The sequence below is a fragment of the Camellia sinensis genome, chromosome 13, assembly GCF_055761805.1.
Source record: "Camellia sinensis isolate YWXY chromosome 13, ASM5576180v1, whole genome shotgun sequence".
In the NCBI taxonomy this organism is placed as follows: domain Eukaryota; kingdom Viridiplantae; phylum Streptophyta; class Magnoliopsida; order Ericales; family Theaceae; genus Camellia; species Camellia sinensis.
In genome coordinates, this window is record NC_138973.1 from 57,507,835 (window position 1) to 57,526,777 (window position 18,943).

General features: G+C 42.5%; 3 protein-coding genes across 3 annotated transcripts; all 3 read left to right on the forward strand.

The window, feature by feature from the left end:
* The first annotated feature begins 1,511 nt into the window (after positions 1–1,511).
* Positions 1,512–4,401, forward strand: LOC114271714 (uncharacterized). The gene is made up of 2 exons (XM_028213332.2): positions 1,512–3,291; positions 3,674–4,401. Exons 1-2 carry the CDS (start codon positions 1,663–1,665, stop codon positions 4,019–4,021), a joined length of 1,977 nt encoding a protein of 658 aa, XP_028069133.2. The 5' UTR covers positions 1,512–1,662; the 3' UTR covers positions 4,022–4,401.
* Positions 4,402–7,522: 3,121 nt separating this feature from the next.
* Positions 7,523–8,137, forward strand: LOC114261292 (uncharacterized). Its single transcript, XM_028201524.2, has one exon. It carries the CDS (start codon positions 7,523–7,525, stop codon positions 8,135–8,137), a length of 615 nt encoding a protein of 204 aa, XP_028057325.2.
* A 201-nt stretch (positions 8,138–8,338) lies between these two features.
* On the forward strand, positions 8,339–8,872 carry LOC145805408 (uncharacterized). Its single transcript, XM_082900538.1, has one exon. It carries the CDS (start codon positions 8,339–8,341, stop codon positions 8,870–8,872), a length of 534 nt encoding a protein of 177 aa, XP_082756664.1.
* Positions 8,873–18,943: the final 10,071 nt, after the last annotated feature.

Below are 18,943 nucleotides of genomic sequence, written 5' to 3' on the forward strand. Positions count from 1 at the left end.
GGCTCAATAAGATGTGCAATAGTTGCTGCCGTGTATCATATTCAGCATCAACACCAAATTTGAAAAAGCGATGAAAAATAATTTAATTAGTTGTAAAATATTTATAATATCAAAATTGTCTCTAAGAATACAAAGAAAGAAAAATAAATCTCACTCATATCTCTCCTTCACATGATTTACTTTTTCACTCATCTACACATGATAATAACAAAAACACAATTATTTTTTTTTTGATACCACAATCATTTTTCTTTTTTCTAAAGGAATTAACCGTGGTCTAGGCAACTACATATATACTATAAATATCCTTAAGAAAGATTTTGTGAGAGGTATCATTTTGACAATTTATTTACATATATAAATATAAAGTAGTGCTATTTAAATTAAAAAAGTTAATTTTTTTAAAAAAATTTAATGATGTGATAATGTATTAAAATATTTAATATAAATCTCTCTATTAGATGTCCTCTAATCGTTTACAAATTATTTTTGAGTGAAGCACTAATAAATCTTAAATAGTAATCTTATGAACTGTTTGGTCTTTCATTTTTTTTTATGGACCCAAAGGTTCTATTTTAGTGTGAATTATACAAAGGGTCAAAATATGAGTTTTCTCATAATGTTGAAATTACTAAACGTAATACTTCAAAAAAACTTCTTAGTGTACTTTTTTTTAAACATAATACTTCAATATAACACTCTAAAAACGTAACACTCCAATGTAACACATTAAAAAAAAAAATAGTGTATTTTTTTCAAACGTAACACTCCCATTAATGTAATACACAAAAACTTCTTAATATACTTTTTCCAAACATAACACTTCAATATAACAAATTAAAAAACTCTTTATTGTACTTTTTCCAAACATAATACTCCAATCAATGTAACATACCAAAAAATTCTTTAGTACATTTTTCTCAAACTTAACAATGTAATATTCTAAAAAAAATTCTTTAATGTATTTTTCTCAAACGTAACATTCCAATTAATATAATACACAAAAACTCCTTAATGTACTTTTTTCAACGCAACACACTAAAAAGATCCTTAGTAAATTTTTCTCAAGCGCAATAACGTAACATTAAAAAAAAAAATTATGTATTTTTTCCAAACGTAATACTCCAATCAATATAACACACAAAAACTCTTAGGAAAAAACTTTTTCCAAACATAGCACTCTAATGTAACACTCCAATATAATGCTAGAAAATCATACTATCAGAAATGTAAATTTTCACGCTCGACAACCAACACTTCAGCCACCAATTCCTCGAAAAAGAATCTTCTATACCTCATCTTTCCATTCTCATCTAAAAAATGAATCAAAAAATTAGAAAAAAATGAATCATAAAAATGCATTTACTTAAACTCAAATAACACCAAATCAAATAAATACAACTTTTCAAAATAAAAAAGACTAATTAATTCATAAAAAATCTCTTAAAACTAAATGGATCAACATTCACTCCTATTAAATTTATAAATAAATTTTTCATTATTTTTACACAGCATTATAAGTCTAAAAAATGATCCTACAAAATAGATTTATGTTTCGTATCCAGAAAAAAGTGTAAGGTTTCTTTTTCACCGCAACAATCAGCATCTTCATCTCACACGAGAGAGAGAGAGAGGGAGAGAGAGAGATCCAGAGATCCAGGGATGGAAGACAAGATTCAACAGAGAGAGACAGAGAGAGATCCAGAGATGGAAGACGAGATTCAACATTTCATCCATGAGCATCCATTGATATTCCATGAAGTGGACCCTGGCGAGTGCTTGGTATGCCGGAACGAAATCCCTCTTTGGTCGTGTGCGTATTCGTGTCGTGAACACTTTTGCTTTCCAAGTTACAATATCCACATACGATGCGCTAAATTGCAAAGAGAGATGATACACCCCTTTCACCCAAAACACTCTCTCACCTTCCAAATGACGTCCCCAAATGATGCTTCATCATCATCTGTAGTGTCATTCAAGTGCAATGCCTGTGGGCCGATCCCTCGCTCCCCTAATTACTTCCACTGTTCCGATTGTGGCTTTAACCTGGACCCTTGTTGTGCTTTACTAAAGCATATCGAAACAAGAAATGTCCAAGACCGTCAAATTCAAACTCAAATCCAAAGTCTACTTCGCCACCCACATCCATTGATTATTTGCGAGAACAAAACCATTTTTAATTTTCCCTGTTCTGCCTGCAGGCAACCCATCAATGGAAGTTGGATCTGTGTTTGCCTAGAGTGCAATTGCTTACTGGATGAATCATGCGCCCAATGGCCTTCCCAGATCGATCATCCTCTTCATCCAAAACACCCTCTTACCCTGCTCGTCCACCACCATTTCGATTCTGCTTCCAATCGGTGCAGCGCTTGTGGGAAGGTGCTGGTGGGCTTTACCTTCCATTGTTCTGACTGTAACTTTAGCCTCGACCCATGTTGCGCTTCGTTGATACCATTGCCTAGCCAAAATTCTCAAGGCAGGGCCAGAGGCAGGAAGGAGGAGGAGGAGTTCCAGATTCAACAGTTAAGCCACCCCCATCCTTTGATTCCTTGTGAAATGACGAAAAAGGGTTATACTATAACTTGCGATGCTTGCCAGCTTCTCTTTGAGGAGGATTCTTCTGTCGTCTATGTCTGCCTTGAATGCAAGTTTTTGCTGCACAAATCTTGTGCGGATTTGCCTCTTAAGGTAAAACACTCCTTTTGCCACCAACAACACGCACTCACCCTGCTCCCATATTCAATTCGTCAGTCGGAGGATCCTTTTGTTAAGGAGAAGCCATATACAAGCTCAATAAGTAGTGGGAAGGCACATGAATTCAAAGGAAAACTTGAGTGCCATGCGTGTACTAAGTATGCTTCAGGTTTCGCCTATGTTTGTCGCAACCCCAAGTGCGGAATCTTCTTTGACATTAGATGCCCAGTTTCCAAACCCTGGTTCATCAAGTCTGAAATTCACCACCACCCCCTTCCTTTTTTCAATGACAGACCGCCCTGGTTGTATTGCACCGTTTGTAATAGGATAATAAACATCACCCCTTTCTTCCGCTGTGTGGAGTGTGAATTCAATCTTCATCCCTATTGTGTTCCAAAATTACCACCAACTGCCAAAGATAAAATTCATAGGCACCCCCTTACTCTCACCAATTCTCCCATCAGAGACTATCCGGATGAACATGAACACTCAGAGTTCTACTGCGATACTTGTGAGGAAATGAGGTACCTAGAAGAGCCTACTTACTATTGTGAAGAATGCCACTACGTTGCTCATGTTCATTGCCTTCTCGCTGAGGTATGCATGCACTTTCAGGTTTATTTACCTGTACAGACTGATAAGAAGAGGAGACAGATTTTTGTTTTGTTTCATTAATTTTTTTACTATTGCGATTTTATAAAACTAAAAAATCCACAATCAAAATCAACATCTAATAAAAAGTAACAGGGGCCAAAATTGGTATGCAGAACATGAAATAGTAGTAATTACATTTTTAGATTAGTCTCTGTCTAAATGTCTGATAAGCAAGACAACATATTCCCATAAAAAGAAAAATAACATTTTAATTCAATTCTTCCTTCTTGTTCTTTGTTTTGTTTAGTTTCATTTAAAGTTTTGCTTAGCTAATATATCTACTGCTATTAATTTTGTTAGATCAATTTTTTCGGTTGCTTCTTAGATATTCCCTATGCTAGGAGCATACAAATTTGGGGAGACAAAATTGGACATGTCTACTAGTAGTAAGGCTTTGACTATAGAAGAGATGGTGGAGGAAGAAGAGGGAGTTGATGAACAGGAAGTTGACATGGCAACTGGTTCATCTAGTAAGGCTTTTCCAAGTGTTTCCACAGACAATTCTTCTATGGTAGCGAGCAAAAAAATGCTAGGGGCAAGAATTGATGGAGATTCTTTTCTCATTGAACTAGATAAAGAGATTGTTGAGCTTCGCTCAAAAGCAGAGTGGCTAGCCAAAAAATTAAAGGCAACAAAAGAGAAGAACAAAACAAGTAGAGGAGGGGAGTGCTGAGCATATTGCGTCTTCATTGCCCAATTCTGAGGATAGTGAGTGAGTGACAACAATGTTTAGCGAAGCACTGATTTGGAGCAAACCAAATCAGCACTGATTTGCGTCACCACTGGTTTAGTGAGCAAACCATCACTACTTAGATGACCATTTATCGAGCATGTCTACTTGGATGCACTATAGTTAAGGGACAAAAATAACTCATGTTGTGTTTCAACTCTCGCTCTGTTTTTTATGTTTTACTTAAATTATCTATGTTTGGATTGTGATTCCGTCTATTATAATTCATTATATATTATAATAGGGAGGCTCTATTATGATAAGTGTAATGATATTTTCTTAATTTAAAATAATTATAAATTTATATTTTTATTTCACAGTCATTAGATATGTAATCGATTCATCTATAATATCATAGATAATAATATTATAGATCATGAAAAATAATATCATAAAATGAAATTTTTTTATCCTTTACAATGATGGAGAATCTTTTATGATCATTATATTTGTATTTATTTTCTCTTTTGATAGAGATGAATGTGGGGTAGGGCTGAGCAAGGAATCCGTGAAATCCGTAATCCGATCCAGTCCAGTCCAATCCGATAGGTTTGGATTGGTTTTTTGAATCCGCGGTTCGGTTCCGGATTGAAGAATTAAAAATCCGTAGTCCACGGATTGGTTCCGGATTGAACCCCACGGTTCCGGATTGGAACCGATCTGGACCGTATATAAATAGTCTATATTTTTATTATACATCCTCCCCTATAGTATCTTCTCTTATTCTATATAAAATCTAAACTCAAACCTAAAACCGTATAATATCTTATTTTATTACTTTTGTTTGTATTTTCTTATGGTTGTTTAAATTCAAGAACAGTATGTCACTATTATAGAAAAATATGTTGCTATTATGGAACTGATATAGCGCTATATTTATATTTTTATGAAATTAAAGCATTATATATATATATATTTTGTTATTTAATTATGTGAATCCGTGGTCCTAAACCGATCCAATCCGTATTTAAATGGATTGGTTCGGATTGGTTCCATGATTTAAACGGATTGGATTGGTTCCAATTTTTCAGGAACCGTAGATAACGGATTGATCCTGATTTTACCCCAATCCGGTCCAATCCGGACCATGCTCACCCCTAATGTGGGGTAGATAAAAAGAATATTTATCAATATTTAAGTATTTCTTTGAGAATTTGTAGTGTATTTTTTTTTTTTTAATTTTGTACACGTAGTCATGGGACAATTATAACTTGGATTTTTTTTAAAAATAAGTATGTTTGTAACAATTTTAACAATACAAAGACAATAATGCATTTTAAAAAAGAAAAGATTAGATAAGATATTTAACATTATTTTAAAAAGATAAGATAATTTATGGAGTTAACAAAACAAGATAAAATAAAAGGACACGAAAGATAGAGAAAATAAATAAATTAATTATAAATTTATATTTCTATTTCATAATCATTAGATATGTAATTGATTTATTCATAGTATCATAAAGAACAATACTAAGGATCATGAAAAAAATATTATGAAATGATTTCTGAAAATTTTTCATCCTATGTAATTGAGAGGGAGATTCATGATCTGGCTTCAGGTCGTGGTGGAAGCTGAGTATGTTTGGGCCGAGCTAACTTGGGCTAGTCCAGAGTTGGTTGTGCTCGGTCGAGGCCCAAGTCCCATGTTTGGGCCGAGCTTACTTGGGCTTGTCCAAAGTTGGTTTGCTCGGTCGAATCCCAGGTCCCATGTTTGGGCAGAGCTAACTTGGCCTTGTCCGGAGTTGGTTTGCTCGGTCGAGTCCCGAGTCCCAAGTCCCATGTTTGGGTCGAGCTAACTTGGCCGAGATGATCGTTTGCCAACCCGGGTTTCATGATTCGCACATTTAGCTCGGCGGGAAAGGCCTTCTGAATACCGGCTTAACTTGTCTGGAGCTCAATCGTACCGGCATGCTGCTGAGCTCGGTTATGTTAGAGCTCGGCGAGTGGCGTCGTCAGACCCGTTATGTAGCACAGTCGTATGAGGCCGAGGTGATTCCGCCGGGCTGCCCCATTCCTGCTAATGTTGTCTGGCGGTTTAATTAGGTGGTGTTTAGCTGAATTTGCTCTGATTGATGGGAGAGCAGCTCCACGTGTCAATAAGCGAATGGATGCAGAGGTGAGCTCAGAAAGTATATAAGCATGACTGCGCCCCCTATGCTGGGAATGGAACATCATTCGGTGAGAGAAACTTACATTCATTCAACTTCTCTTTCTTTCTCTCACAGTGTGTACTAACTTGACTGTCGGAGGGGTTTTCCGGCAACACACCGCCAAGTAGCTCACCGCCGTTGTGTTCTTAGGTTGATCGGATAGACACGAAGCTTGAACGAAAGGAATGCAGACAGCGATGAATATCTCCTCCCCGTACAATTGGCGCCGTCTGTGGGAACCTTTTGCAGACATAACCTTGTCCTCCAAGCTCATCTGATCGCCTTCCATAGCGAACAACGACGAAATACCGTTGTCTGCCATTAACGGTGTTACCCCGGAGTCAGCCAGGCGGAGAGATGGACTCCCCGCCATTTCGAATATGGCGGACTTGGAGACTTCCCTAGGAGGACTTCCAAGAGATACACGAGATAAGCGCGCTAGAAGTTTTGGTCACTCACGAAGCCCAGACGAACACTGGCAGCGAAGAGAATCGCACGCTAGACGTCTAGAGCACAAGTTAAGGGACCAAGACACTGTCATCTAGAGAATGGCGGCAGAGATGAAAGCTCTCAAACGACAGGTCAAAGGGAAGGGTGTTGCTGGAGTGGGGGACCACAGTGAGCACACCCAACCACGCCGCTCAGGCAGCCAGAGCAAGCGGCACACATCCTCTCTTTCTATCACCAGAAGCTATAGGGTTGGGGACTCAGACACGCCTGTAGAGAAGTCCAGCGCGCAAGATAGTACCTACCATCCCTCGCGTCCGGCGACGACGTCGAGATATTCCTACTCCGTTCGTTCAGAGGACTTGCGGGTTGTCTTGAAAGAACGAGCTCGCCGACGAGAGGCTCAAAGGGTGCCGGCGCTCCAGCCGCTATCTTACGGGGGTCACACTAGTGAGGAGGTGATAATGCCACCGCCCTGCTTAGCCGTGCCTGTCCCTCTGGACACAGATTTGGCGAGACTGAACGTCATCCCCTTCTCCCTGGAGCTCGAAACCACGCCGCTCCCAGCGAGCTTTTACCAGCCCAAGTTTACGCTTTATGACAAAAAAACTAATCCGTACATGCATATAAGCCACTTCCAGCAGGTCATGGCCGGACACAGGCGTAATGACGCTCTCATGTGCCTTATTTTCCCATCGAATTTGGGCGAGTTGGGCTTGAAATGATTTGAGAGGCTGCCGGAGGAGAGCATCGAAAGGTGGCAGCAGTTGGTGGAAGCATTCGTGACGCATTTCAAAACCAACACCAAAACGCCAAAGGAAGTAGACCACCTTCTTAGTGTCAAGATGGAGTCGAGTGACACCCTCAAGACGTACAACTCCAGGTACTGGGAAACCTTCAACGAGATCCTAGATTTCCCGATCAACCTAGCAATTACCCAATATAAGCGCAGTCTCCCGGTCGAACATAGGCTGAGGGACTCGCTTACAATGAACCAGCCGACGTCCATGGGGCAACTAATGCAACGCATCAATGAGCACATCCGAGTAGAGGATGCTGCGGCGGCATCCACTGCGAAGACAACTCCAGTGGCAACAGACAAAAGGGCGGCTGGCAAGGTACACGCGGTGGGACAGGAGACTAACCATCCAAATGATTGCGCCGGGGAATTTGACTGTGGACCAAATCATCGAAATCGGGGTAAAGGTCGGCGTAATGATCGAGCAGAATATCCCCGCGATGACGTAGTTGATGCTAATAAAAAGTTAAACGCTCGGACGGGCATCACCACGGTATTTAAGATTCCAATCTATCGCATACTTAGTGAAATCCGCGACGAGGATTACGTCTGGTTTCTTGCTAAGTTAAGCGATGCACAAAAGGGCTTCAATCCGCGGTACTGCTGCACATATCATAGGGAGCGAGGACACCAGACAAAGGACTGTTTGCCTTTGAAGTAACACTTGGAGGAGTTAGTCGCAGCCGGTCACTTAGACCTTTATATTGATGGGGGCGTTAAAGCCGCGCATCCCACCCCGGCTGATTCGAGTGGTTCGGATGACTTAGAGGCGCCCCCTCAAGGAGTGGTCAATGTGATCCACGGCATAGTGGAGCCGGCGCGTGTATGCGAGCTCCGAGGAATGATCAAAAAGGCGGAACATATGAGGGAAGTTTTGTCAGTCCAGCCCGCTATCAAAAGGGGGAAGACCGAGGAGAAAGATGTGATTAGTTTCTCAACTAGGGACCTAGAGCGCATTCAAACGCCGCACAACGACGCCCTAGTAGTGACCCTCCACGTCAGAGACTTCGATGTCAAGCGCATCTTGATTGACCAAGGAAGCTCGGTTGAGATTATATACTACGACGCATTCAAGCAACTCAAACTCCGGGATACAGACTTGGCTCTAGCAACTTCGCCACTAGTTGGTTTCAACTCACAACCGGAGTGGCCTATGGAAAAGATAATCTTACCGGTCAAAGCTGGATCCGTGGTCAAGCAGGTGGAGTTCTGGGTATTAAAGGTGCCGTCCACATACAATCTGATCCTCGATTGGGGATGGCTTCACTCTATGCAGGCGGAAGCGTCAACCTACCACCAGGTTATGAGGTTCTTCTCGGCCATGAGAGAAGTTGAGGAGATTTGGGGCGATCAAGTCATGTCGAAGCAGTGTTTTGTGGTGGTGAACGGGAGCTGAGCTGCAAAAGGCTTCGTTCAAATGATCGAAGGTCTGGAAAACCAAAGCGTTCTTGATGACGTGGGCACAAGGCCCGAGGAAAAGGCTGTTGAGGAATTGGTGGAAGTAGGGATCGACACAGAGAGTCCTAACAAGTTCTTTTTGCTAGGGTCAAGCCTGACCGCCCAAGAAAGGACTGAGATGGTAGAGTTCTTGATGGTGAATATCGAAGTCTTTGCATGGACGCCATACGACATGCTTGGCGTTGATCCAAGCTTTATTTGCTACCAACTAATGTTTTCCCGGATGCACGCCCTATCATTCAAAGAACGAGGAGATCGGCTCTCCATTACGCCGAAGTAGTCGTGGAGGAAGTAAGGAACTACTAGAAGCAAGGGCTATCTAGGAACTGCACTACCGTCGGTGGATTTCAAACACGGTCGTAGTGCCCAAGAAGAATATGAAGTGTCGAGTTTGCGTTAATTACAAGACTGTCAACCGAGCTTGCCCTAAAGACAACTTTCCTTTGCCCATAATAGACCAGCTGGTGGATCTTACGGCCGGGCATAACAGGCTCAGTTTCTTGGATGCCTATCGCGGTTATCACCAGATCGCCATGCATGGCCCCGACTGCGAGATTACCTCTTTCACCACCCCAAGGGGACTATTCTGCTATCGAGTCATGCATTTTAGTTTGAAGAACGCCGGGGCGACTTTCCAAAGGATGGTGACCAAAATGTTCGCTCCTCTGCTAGGCCGGACGATGGAGGCTTACATCGATGACATGGTGGTCAAAAGCAGGCATCGGGCTGACCACTTATCCGACCTAGCCGAGATGTTCGCCATTCTTAAACAGCACAAGTTACTCCTGAATACGTCAAATTGTGCCTTCGGCGTGGGATCCGGGAAATTCCTAGGCTTCCTAGTCACAAGCTGAGGCATCGATGCGGACCCCACACAAATCAAAGCCATACAAGAATTGAAGCAGCCCAACTTGACAAAGGACGTGCAATATCTGGCTAGTATGGCTGCCGCGCTTAACTGATTCATAAGCCGGTCATCAGACCGCTGGCGCCCTTTCTTTTGAGCCTTGAAGTCCAAGTTTTCATGGGATGAGGAATGTGACAGGGCTTTGGCCGAGCTCAAGGCGTATTTGTCTTCTGTCCCATTATTGGTGACACCCAAGCCCGGTGAAGAACTCTACTTTTATCTGGCAGTTTCTCAGCATGCAGTTAGTGTGGTGCTTGTCCGGTCAGAAGGTATCCAGCATTTCTCTATCTTTTATGTGAGCAAAACCTTGCTACCGATAGAGTCGAGGTATTTGTCGCTGGAAAAACTCGCTTTGGCGTTGATGATGGCCTCCAGGAAATTGACGCACTACTTTCATGCTCACACAGTTGTTGTGTTGACCGAATTTCCCCTCAAAGCCTTGTCTGAGCGGGCGGATTTCTCCAGTCAAATCCTGAAGTGGGCGGTCGAATTGGGACAATTCAACATCAAGTTTTAACCCCGAACGACCATAAAAGCTCAAGCATTGGCAGATTTTGTTGCTGAATTCTCGCCTGGAACTGACCAAGTATGCCCAGTAGATCTCATCGCGGTAGCCGAGGAGACGAATGACGGCTCAACGAAAATTGCACAACAGGGCAATGTTGGTGACGCGGAACTTGCGCGCCCGTCCATAGAACCTCCCGTCAGAATAGTACTTCAACCCGGCAATGCGACGATTGACTTGGGAATAACAGACCAATCTGTTGTGTCCAGTGTCGCATCGCCGATGGGGGATGGAGTGGAACCGAACAGCAGCGAACCTGAAACCGAACAGTCAAGCGACCGTGATCCCATCAACTTTCAAGCCTCCCAGGACCCCTTAGAGTGTTGGAAGCTCTTCATCGATGAAATGTGAAAACTTTTTGTAAATGGAGCCTCAAATCGTCATGGCGCCGGGCTAGGCATAGTTTTGATCTTGCCAGATGGTCTGACCATTGAACACTCTATCACACTCGGATTCCCTGCGTCCAACAATGAGGCTGAGTACGAGGCGCTACTGGCCAGGCTTAAGAACGTGCTCTAGTTGCGCGCATCCGAGCTGATGGTTTACAACGACTCCCAACTTGTTGTCAATTAAGTGTCTGTGGTCTACGAAGCCAAAGATGACAGAATGGCCAAGTACCAAGCTCTGGTAAGAGAACATATCAAGCGATTCCAGGCAATAAGGATCCAACAAATTGGTCGGGAAGAAAGCGGCCGTACGGATGAGTTAGCTGGTTTAGCTTCCATGGTCGACAGTTCATCTCCCAATCCTCTCCTAATTGAGTTTCTTCCGAGGCCTAGTATTGAGGAACCCGAGCAGACAGAAGTACTCTACACCGAGCTTGGCCCTTCTTGGATGGACCTTATTATCCTTTTCTTGAAAGAACGGACCCTTCCGGCCGATAAAAAGGAAGCGCATAAGGTCCGGGTGAAGTCAGAGCGGTTTTGGCTCTCTTCATCTGGCGCTTTATACAAAAATTCATTCACCGCTCCTTACCTCAAGTGTGTACATCCAAACAGCGTGGAAGCTTTCCTGTACGAGATTTATGAAGGCATATACGGGAGTCACATCGGGGGAAGATCTTTGGCCTACCGAGCTATCTCGCAAGGATATTAGTGGCCATGCATGCAAGCGGACGCTTAGAAATATGTTAAAAAATGTGAGAAGTGCCAGAAGTTCGCCCATCAAATTCACCAGCCGGCCAGAGAACTTCTTCTCCTCACAAGCCCTTGGCCTTTTGCGATGTAGGGGCTGGACATAGTGGAACCACTCCCAACGGTACAAGGCAACCAGAAGTTCTTCATCACAGCTACGGATTATTTCACCAAATGGGTTGAAGTTGAGCCCTTAGCGACTATCAAGGAGAAAGACGTCAAACGGTTTGTCTGGCAGAATGTGATAATGCGGTTTGGCGTCCCTAAGATTCTGATTTCTGATAATCCACCCAATTTGACGAGCGCTTATTCAGAGGATTTTGTGAGGAATTAAAGATCGAATTCTATAACTCCACTTCGGCTTACCCGCAGTCTAACGGCCAAGCTGAAGGTTCGAACAAGACCATTCTAGATGGGTTGAAGAAGAGGTTAGAGAAGCCAAAGGCAAATGGGCTGAAGAGCTCCCTACTGTCCTCTGGGCATATCGGACAACCTCGAGACGTTCGACCAGGGAAACCCCTTTTGCCTTGGCATATGGCATAGAGGCAGTCATCCATTGGAAATCGGCATGCCCACCCTATACAGCGAAAGTTTTGAGCCCGAGCTGAACTCTGAAGCCATCGCCCTGGAATTGGACATAGCTGACGAGCACCGAGACAAAGCTCTAATCCACGTGGCTGCATACCAACAAGAGTTGTCCAGAAAATACAACAAAACGGGGCATCCTAGACCGTTCAAAGTCGGGGATTGGGTTTTAAAGAAGATGATGGGCAACACACTGGTGCTGGGCGAAGGCAAGCTAGGGGCAAATTGGAAAGGGCTTTACAGGATAACCGATCTGGCGGGCAATGGGGCATACTACTTAGACGATTTGGAAGGCAAAGGCGTACCCCGGCCATAGAATGCGGCCAACCTCAAACTGTACTATTTTTAGTATTTATCGTTCTTATGTAATTTTTTGTGGAAGGATTTGTTCTCCCTACACTTCTGAATGTAATATTCTTTTTGTCAATGTAATAAAAGTGAATTATCTTTGCTGAAGTAGTTTGTTGTTTTCGAAATAATATGGTTTCTGCGGGGCCTACTCTTGTGTTTTAACCGAGATGATTTCCCCCGCCTAACAGAGTTGGTGATTTGCCCAACTCAAGGGCTCTAGCCGAGATGATTTGCCCCAGCTGGAAAAGTTGGTGATTGCCCAACTAGTGTGTCGTAGCCGAGATGATTTACCGTGGCTAAAACAGTTGGTGATTTGCCTAACTCAAAGGAATTGTTTCTGTTTGGGAACTTTGTTGTTTTTAAAGTAATATAGTACACGGTTAAATGAGTTGATGATTTGCTCAACTAAGGTTTCAGCCGAGATGATTTACTCTGGCTAAAGAAGTTGATAATTTGCTTAACTTTGAAGGGGTTGAGGTATTGCTCAATTCAAGGCTCTAGCCGAGATGATTTACTCCAGCTAAAGGGGTTGAGGTATTCCTCAACTCAAGGCTCTAGCCGAGATGCTTTATCCCGGCTAAAGGAGTTGGTGATTTGCCCAACTCAAAGGCTCTAACCGAGGTGCTTTACCCCGGCTAAAGGAGTTGATGTTTTGCTTAGGTCAAAGGTTCCTGCCGAGATGATGAAACATAGTACAACAAGCAGTGCAACAGTTAACAAAATGAGAATTTTTCATTGATGATAAACTGTAGTACATAAGGTGGGGCAGGCAGCCCAGTTACATTCTCAAAAAAAAAGACAAAGAGAATTAAACTAAGAGGGAAAGGTTAGCGAAATCGTTCTCGGTTGCAACTGCCTCCAGGACGACCGTGGTTGTGGTTTCTCGAGCGCCGGACTCAACCTGGCCAGCCTCCTTAGGGCGGTTTTCTCCCTCGGGCTCCTCCTTGGCATCGTCCCCGCCTTTTTCCTCGGCTTCAGCTTGCAATGCACTGACGACATCGTTTGCATACGGCACCATGTAGGGCGATAGAAAGGCAGCGGAGGGAGAGACAAACACATCGGTTCCAAATCCTTAGCGAGTTGATCGCAAGCAGCCTTCCAGCCGGACTTAAAGAATATGTCCTTGGTGGCCTCGACTTGCTTGGTATAGCTATCTTCAGTCTCCTTGAAACCTTCATTGTTCGCCTCATCCACTTCATCTTTCCTTGATTGCTTTACCGCTGCTAGCTCGGCTTGGAGAGCGTCCTTTTCTTTCTCAACGGCTCCGAGTTGGCTGAGCAATTTGGAGTTGTCAGTATTTGCAATCTCCAAAGAAGCCTTCGACCGTCCCAGCTCGGTTTGAAGGTGCTCAACCTAGCTGGCAACGTCGGTCGCCTTTTGCCGGAGTCTGTGAATCTGGTCCATCACAAGATGTTTCTGGATGGCCTGCAAGAAGAGAGTTTGAATAAAGAAAGCCAACCGTGCAAGCACTTAAGCAAATTTGAATAAAACATGCGGAATTCTTACCCGGGTCATAGACTTGATCGAGGACTTCACGAGCCGAGTGTCGGGCATGTGGTCACTGCCAGTTACGTCGCTCGGCAGGAGTAAGGCTTTTGTCAAGTCGAAGGCTAGGAGATGTTCTTTGTCGCCTTTGACAAAAGCGTTGGCCGGGATCTCCTTACCCTGGTGCTTCAACTGTGGCTTCCAAGGTGGCGTTGGTTCAGATGCGACCGCGGATTGCTCGGTGCTCAGCTCCGTAACAAGCTCGGCTGTGGGGTCGACGGTCCGAGGCCTTTTCCCAGCTTTGCGGCTGTCTTTGCTGGTCTGTGCTGCAGCAGTTGACGCCAGAGCAATCACCGTCCCAGATGTTTGACTGGCAGTAGCCGCACAGGGAGCGATGCTCGACAGCTCGATGGTTGTGGCAGTGATGAGGTTCTTGATGCGGCTTCGCTTGACCATCTCTTTTTCTTCGGTCAGACGGATTAGGGACACGTTTGGTAGTATTGGATCGGGTGGTGGAGACGGTGCTCGGAGAAAGTCTGTAACTCTACTCCGGCGGGGAGCGGTGTATCTGTAGCTCGGTACATAGCCGAGAAGTTCGTGGCAATCCCGGTTACGATACCGCAGTACAGTTTTGATGGTAGCCTCGTTAGGGTTGTAGTAGTTTGCTTGCAAGGCTTCGATAGCTGCAAAGTGAGAAAGAAGAAAAGGCATTAGTACAGAACAGTGAAGGAAAATGGGTTGACCGAGCAGTGAGCACGGCTTACATGTCGAACCGAAGTTCTTGCTGATGTACCAGTCGGGCACGTCGGCTGTCTCATAATTTTTAGACACCCAGAAAAAGTCATCGTCGTGCATATCTTTATCTGGGGTGCCGGTTATAATCTTCTCCTTGCCCGGCCTAATCTTTAAATAGTAGTTAAGTCCATCGCCTGTATGCCCGAGGGTGTACTGGCATAGAATCTTGGCTAATCCTATACTCAGGCCCAGCCAGTTGTTTAGCTCGGCTATCCCATTTATTATTTTGTAGGTATTGGTTGAAACTTGTGTTGGTGTTAGCCCGCTGCGCCTCAAGAATTTGCACATTAGAGGATTAACCGAGAAGCGAAGGCCGCCTTCGATTATGGAAAGCACGATGAAAGGGCATTGGTCCAATCTGCCCCAGGGAGTGGTATCCTCGGCACCGAGCTCGAGATGTACGTCTGCGGGGACGCCATATTCTTCCCGGAATGCGGCTAGTGCGACCGGCGTGTCAACAAGGAAGCGGTAACGTCCCATGTGAAGCCGGCTGGTTTTAGCACGGCTGTGTTGGTTTGAAAAACTTTCGTTTGATGGCTGCTCAGCTGTTGAGAGCCTCAGTGTTGGTATCTGGTCCACTAGGACTCTGCAGTAAAAGTAAGTGTAAATGTGAGTGGGAGCGCGGTTGCGCAAAACGAGCTCTACTTTAGCTCGGTCAGATGGAGTGCTAGACTATATCGGTCACAGAGGTAAACTCAGAAGCTCGGCCACTCAAGCGGACCAGATGTTAGCCCGATCAAGCGGTCCAGCACTCTGTTACCTCGGTTCCTACACGAGTTTTGCAAACTTGCAACTTGCTCGATTTTGGTGTTTTTTGGGATCAAAAGAAGACCTAGAGCCCGGTTCGTCCCAGATCCTCGCGTGTTCATCACTGAAGTTGAAGAACAGTTGAGAGAGAATGGGCAGAGGTGGTTTTTAGGGAGCTACATCCTAAAACCTATGGCTATCGTGCCCTAAAATGTGAGTATCAAATGATAAACAATAAAGAGATTCGAAGAACTTACCAGTTTGAGGGCGAAAGTCGAATCTTCGAGCACGAAGACAGTTTAGGGCAATAATGGTGTTTGGTAGAGAGGATGGCACTACAACATTGGGTCGTTTGGAATGGAAGAGAAACAGTAAGAAAGAAATGTGTAGGGGTAAGCGGCGTGCTTATAGAAGAAAAAGAACCACCAAAATTCGAATATGAAGAGGTGGCGGGGTTGGCTGTTCGAGGCCAATGAGCGAAGGACGTGTGTCTCTATTGACGGCGGCGTCAATACTGAAGTGACAAGATGGCGAATTGAGGCGTCGACCGAGCAAATCAAGAAACCGAGCATGAGGGTTAGCGCGGTTAACGTCTTGCAGATTAAAGTCGGGCAGAGAATCGACCCTGGTCGGAGCATGTAATCCCAGTCACGCTTGTGTAGACGGAATTAAGGGGCAATTGAGAGGGAGATTCATGATCTGGCTTCGGGCTGTGGTGGAAGCCGAGCTAACTTGGGCTAGTCCAGAGATGGTTGTGCTCGGTCGAGGCCTAGGTCCCATGTTTGGGCCGAGCTAACTTGGGCTTGTCCAGAGTTAGTTTGCTCGATCGAATCCCAAGTCCCATGTTTGGGCCGAGCTAACTTGGCCTTATCCAGAGTTGGTTTGCTCGGTCAAGTCCCAGGTCCCATGTTTGGGCCGAGCTAACTTGGCTGAGATGATCATCTGCCAACCCGGGTTTCATGGTTCGCACATTTAGCTCGGCGGGAAAGGCCTTCTGAACACCGGCTTAACCTGTCTGGAGCTCAGTTGTATCGGCATGCTGCTGAGCTCGGTTATGTTAAAGCTCGGTGAGTGGCGCCGTTGGACTCATTACGTAGCATGGTCGTATGAGGCCGAGGTGATTCTACCGGGCTACCTCGTTCTCGCTAATGTTGTCTGGTGGTTTGATTAGGTGGTGTTTAGCTGGATTTGCACTGATTGATGGGAGAGCAGCTCCACGTATCAATAAGCAAATGGATGCAGAGGTGAGCGCAGAAAGTATATAAGCATGACTGCGTCCCCTATGCTGGGGATGAAACATCATTCGGTGAGAGAAACTTACATTCATTCAGCTTCTCTCCCTTTCTCTCTGAGTGTGTGCTAACTTGACTGTCGGAGGGGTTTTCCGGCAACACACTGCCGGGTAGCTCACTGCCGTTGTGTTCTCAGGTTGATCGGATAGCCACGAAGCTTAGACGAAAGGAGTACGGACAGCGACGAATATCTCTTCCCTGTACAGTAATGGTTGAGAATATTTCATGATCATTGTATTTGTATTTATTTTCTCTTTTGATAGAGATGAATGTGAGGTAGATGAAAAAAATATTTATCAATATTTAATATTTTTTTTGAGAATTTGTCATGTATTTTTTTTTATAACTTCGTACACGTAGTCATGGGACAATTATAACTTGGATTTTTTAAAATAAGTATGTTTGTAACAATTTTAAAGATACAAAGGCCACAGTGCATTTTAAAAAGAACAGATAAGATATTTTAACATCATCAGAAAGCTACTTTAACATTATTTTAAAAAGATAAGATAAAATAAGATACTTCAACATCATCCAAAAGCGACTTTAAGATTATTTAAAAAAAATAAGATAAGACACTTTAACATTATCAGAAAGTTATTTAACATTATTTTAAAAGATAAATAAGATCCTTTAACATAAAGACAAGAGAAAATAGAAGGACATGAAAGATGCAGAACATAAATAAATAAATGACACGTGGCATTTTTTTAAGTATGCTACATGGCACCATTATAAAGTATGTCAATAAAAATGCATTATTTTACTTAGGTGATATTTAATAAAGTTAAAAATTGAAAATTAAATATTAAAAGGTAAATGTTGAATTTTTTAAATTGAAAAATTGTTTGATAAAAATTTAAATGTTGAACTAAAAACAAGTTGTTTGATATGTATAAGATCAAATTTGAAATTTATTATTTTCAAATTGTATATTTCAATTTTTATATTATGATGGTGGTGATAGTGATAGCGATAGAGATGGTAGTGGTAGTACAATGATGATAGTGCATATGGCAACAATAATAATGGTGATAAAGGTGGTGGTAGTAGTAGTGGTGGCGGCGACAGCAGCGGCGGTGGCAGCATTATGGTAATGGGGGTGGTGATAAAAGCGGTAGCGATAGCGATGGTGGTGGTAGTAGTAGTGGTGGTGGTGTTAGTGGTGGCGGTGGCATGATAGTAATAGTGGTAGTAATGAGTTTAATAATATATATCAATATTTAGTATTTAGTATTTATAAATTTAATTACAAGTAAGTTCATATGATTTTTTTTAAAAAAATTAAATTTTAGTTTACATTGTAAGAGGGGCTTAAATTTTAAGTGATATCAAGTGTGATTATCAAATGAGCTTATTGATTATTGATAGCCACTTAATACTTCAATTTTAAGTACTTAATTAGGTTATGAAGCACCCCTTATAATTATATATGATTAGAATAATAATGAAAAGTTAAATAAATGGGAAATTCTATGTTACACATCCCATATGCATCATGTTGTGTATTTGTATGGTATATGTTACGTATTTTTTGATAAATGTTACGTAATTTTTTTTATAGAGTTACGAAAATTTGTGATTTAGAAATGAAATTATACATTTTGTATTATATTATGTGCTAGTGTATGCCCATGCTTAAAAGTACGGTGTAAATAATATTGTGATCAAAACACAGTTGTAATTTACACATATTATGTTAAAATTTATGAATTCTGTAGTATTTTTTGATGAAGATATTGAAAAATATATATATAAAAAATAGTATTCTTCTTAAAGAACTTGTAACAATTTTATTTGTACCACACGGTATATAGAACTCAAATAAAATAACAATTCTCCTAGCCTTAATGCAAATTAAGAAACAAACATATAAGAATAATGTTCACCAATATTGCAAATCAAACACTATACAAAATACATAAATCAAAGCTATTGTACATTTGTTAACATTTTATAATTTTAAAAAGTTAAAAAATTTCTAAACACTAAATAAAACACCCCAGCAAGTGCTTTGCAATCTCAACAAATTAAATTGAAAAATGCTTATCATCATGTACTCTACAATTCCAAACAAATCAAATATAAAATAAAAAAAATAAATATCAAATAATGTACACCAGTTAGTGTTCTGTAATCTAAAAAAAAT